At 36.1% G+C, this 2,846-nt stretch overlaps 1 protein-coding gene across 1 annotated transcript; it reads left to right on the forward strand.

The window, feature by feature from the left end:
• The first annotated feature begins 220 nt into the window (after window positions 1–220).
• LOC126976134 (probable sodium/potassium-transporting ATPase subunit beta-3) lies at window positions 221–1,378 on the forward strand. The gene has a single exon (XM_050824336.1). The coding sequence runs from the start codon at window positions 469–471 to the stop codon at window positions 1,369–1,371; it is 903 nt and encodes a 300-aa protein (XP_050680293.1). The 5' UTR covers window positions 221–468; the 3' UTR covers window positions 1,372–1,378.
• Window positions 1,379–2,846: the final 1,468 nt, after the last annotated feature.

The raw sequence follows: 2,846 nt of genomic DNA on the forward strand, positions 1-2,846 counted from the left end.
AACCTCTATTTTGAGCAATTCACGCAGATTAACACAAAAATTAATGTTCTACAAATCGCGAGTGTAAGACGTAGCTTATCACGCACACCAAACTAATATTCCTGGCCTGTTTTTATCGGTTGTCTAACAGTAAGACACTCTATCTAGACGTATAAATTATCTAAGGCAATAGGTACCATAAATGATATAAACCATGAATGAAAATTAACAGACATGAAACTACTTAGACAACAGCTGTCAAAAATTTATAAGTTACAATAGTAATAGCTAAACATCTAGTGACATATCTGAGTTATATTTATTTGATCTTAATTTATAACTGGAAGAAATATATACCTAGGTAAAAACCACAACACAAAAATATAAACATTCTATTATATGTTCATTAAGCGTACCAAGACATGTGAATAAACAACCAACTCGATTTTGGAGTGAAATTTATTTGTCAAACCTGATGTCCAACTGAATATGTTCAAGAAGAAACAAAAACTGAACCAGCCGGCATCAAGTTCACAGGCTGAACAGAAGCTACCAGAACCCAGAACATCACACCCTTCCTGCCCACGAAGATGCGTGAAATATCTGTACGACAGGGAAAATAAACAGTTCTGCGGCAGAACTTGTTCAAGCTGGCGAAATATTATTGTATATTCGATATTTTACTTGATCTTTCTAAGTACGTATACATTGATATTCCTCTTTGCATCACTATCTATAATTAAAGCACTGGGCACATACGAATCCATCGACAAACTGGAACTGATGACTTATGCGGATAAAGCTATTGGCCTATCTGCAACACCGACTTCAGCTAACAGCTTACCTATTATCAACTACCAAAGCGATAAAGGCTACGAAAAATATGTTAATGAATTAGAAGAGTTTTTCTCCAAAAGACGGAAACGGCAGGTTGTAACTGAAAACAATTTAGGACCATGTGGATCATCTCCATTTGGGTATTGGAAAAAACCCTGTGTTGTCATTCGGATAAACAAACAAATCGGTTGGTCGGCAAAACCACTTATTAATACCACCAACTTGGATATTCCACAGGATGTGAAAGAATGGATGAAATTGGATCAGGAGAAGCTGTGGTTACATTGCCATGGATACCATTCTTATGATAGAGAGCATATAGGAAAAATACTATATTATCCAGATCCTCCAGGATTTGAGGCGAATGCTTTCCCCCTTGAAATGGGAGGTAATTCACCGGTGATTGGAGTTCAGTTTGTAGACTTTACGTTGGGTTTGTCAGTGGCGATAGAGTGCTCGTTGTGGTACGAGGGTGGTTCTTCATCAACAACGTTTATTCTTTACGTAACACCTAAGCAGAAGGTATTTTTAAATGCTGATAAGATTAAAGAATAATGTTAAACATGTTTATTTCACTTTTCAGTATCGTTTCGTGCTATTGATCGAATTTAGTTGCTATCGTATAGTTTCTGACAGTTGGATGTGCATTTAAATTGAAAATAGAATTAACTGTGGGCCTACCAATCGTCGGGGACCCAGTGCTCTGTGAACGGCTGGATCACTTGGCGTTGCGTAGAGATGTCGCTTCATTGTGTGTCTTCTACCGCATTTATCACGGGGAATTCCACCTTCGCACGACACGCCACAAGTTAGGGTATCATCCCCACCATCTGAATGATTGGCGGTCCTCCACAGTGCGGTTTTCAAGGAGCTTTCTTCCACATACTACAAAGCTGTGGCATGAACTTCCTTGTGCGGTGTTCCCGGGACGATACGACATTACACACGACACACGACATTACGATACACACCTTCAAAAAAAGCGCGTACACCTTCCTTAAAGGCCGGCAACGCTCCTGTGATTCCTCTGGTGTTGCAAGAGATTGTGGGCGGCGGTGATCACTTACGCTCGTTTGTCCTCCTATTCCATAAAAAAAACATCAACTCTTATTGCAATTCAATTGACGACCTAAAATGAACTGCTTTGCTATTTCATACCACGACGTCATTAGAGCTATTCAATTTCGGTTGAAGTAAAAAAAAGTTGTTAATTGAATTGCAAACTGTTTTAGTTTGTTTAATCATTCTTACCATGAGGTTATATTTCAACCTGAACTGGATAGTTTGTGTGTCAAAGTGAGCGATTCAAAAAAAGTTGCGATTTCTTAGCGGGAAATGAATCGTTTTATTATAAATTTTTGAAAAATAGTGAAAACATACAGAAAAGGAAAAAAGAATGAGATGAGAATGCTTTATTAGATTAGCTTTTTCGTTTTGAATTTCCTATTGCTAAATTTTTTCACCCATACTTCCAATGGAATGTTCACTTAATGTGCAAATATACGCACAGCGGGAAAGGCGGTTTACACGCGTTTACCATTAGCCTACATATCCCATGATGATTTATTTGGTATATTTACTTTTCTGAAAGGGCCCTGTTGGGAACCATTGAGGCATTGTTACGCTAAGCGCATTTGCTCTCCCATCACTATAATGTGATAATATTAGATATTACGAACTATTTCAATTATATTTATAAATATTGTTTCATTATTCTTCTGTCCATTTTTTTTATTAACTTTTATAGATTTTAACTTACAGGTTTAAACTTACAGCTTACTAGAATAAAAGAAAAAATATATATTTATTTCGTAATATATGATTAGAATTAGTAAAACATATATATATATATTTATTATCTAGTATTTGCATTATAACTTCAACAGATAGTTAAACATTAATAAAAAAAAATATGAAATAGCCGTTATTTTGCGGAAATCCATAATCACGCAATTTTTTTTGAGTTATCCTGAGTGTAAATTCCACTAATGTTTGTCTTCAGTCAATTCGACATGTGTTTAACCTCTAGA

The sequence above is a fragment of the Leptidea sinapis genome, chromosome 39 (genome assembly GCF_905404315.1).
Source record: "Leptidea sinapis chromosome 39, ilLepSina1.1, whole genome shotgun sequence".
In the NCBI taxonomy this organism is placed as follows: domain Eukaryota; kingdom Metazoa; phylum Arthropoda; class Insecta; order Lepidoptera; family Pieridae; genus Leptidea; species Leptidea sinapis.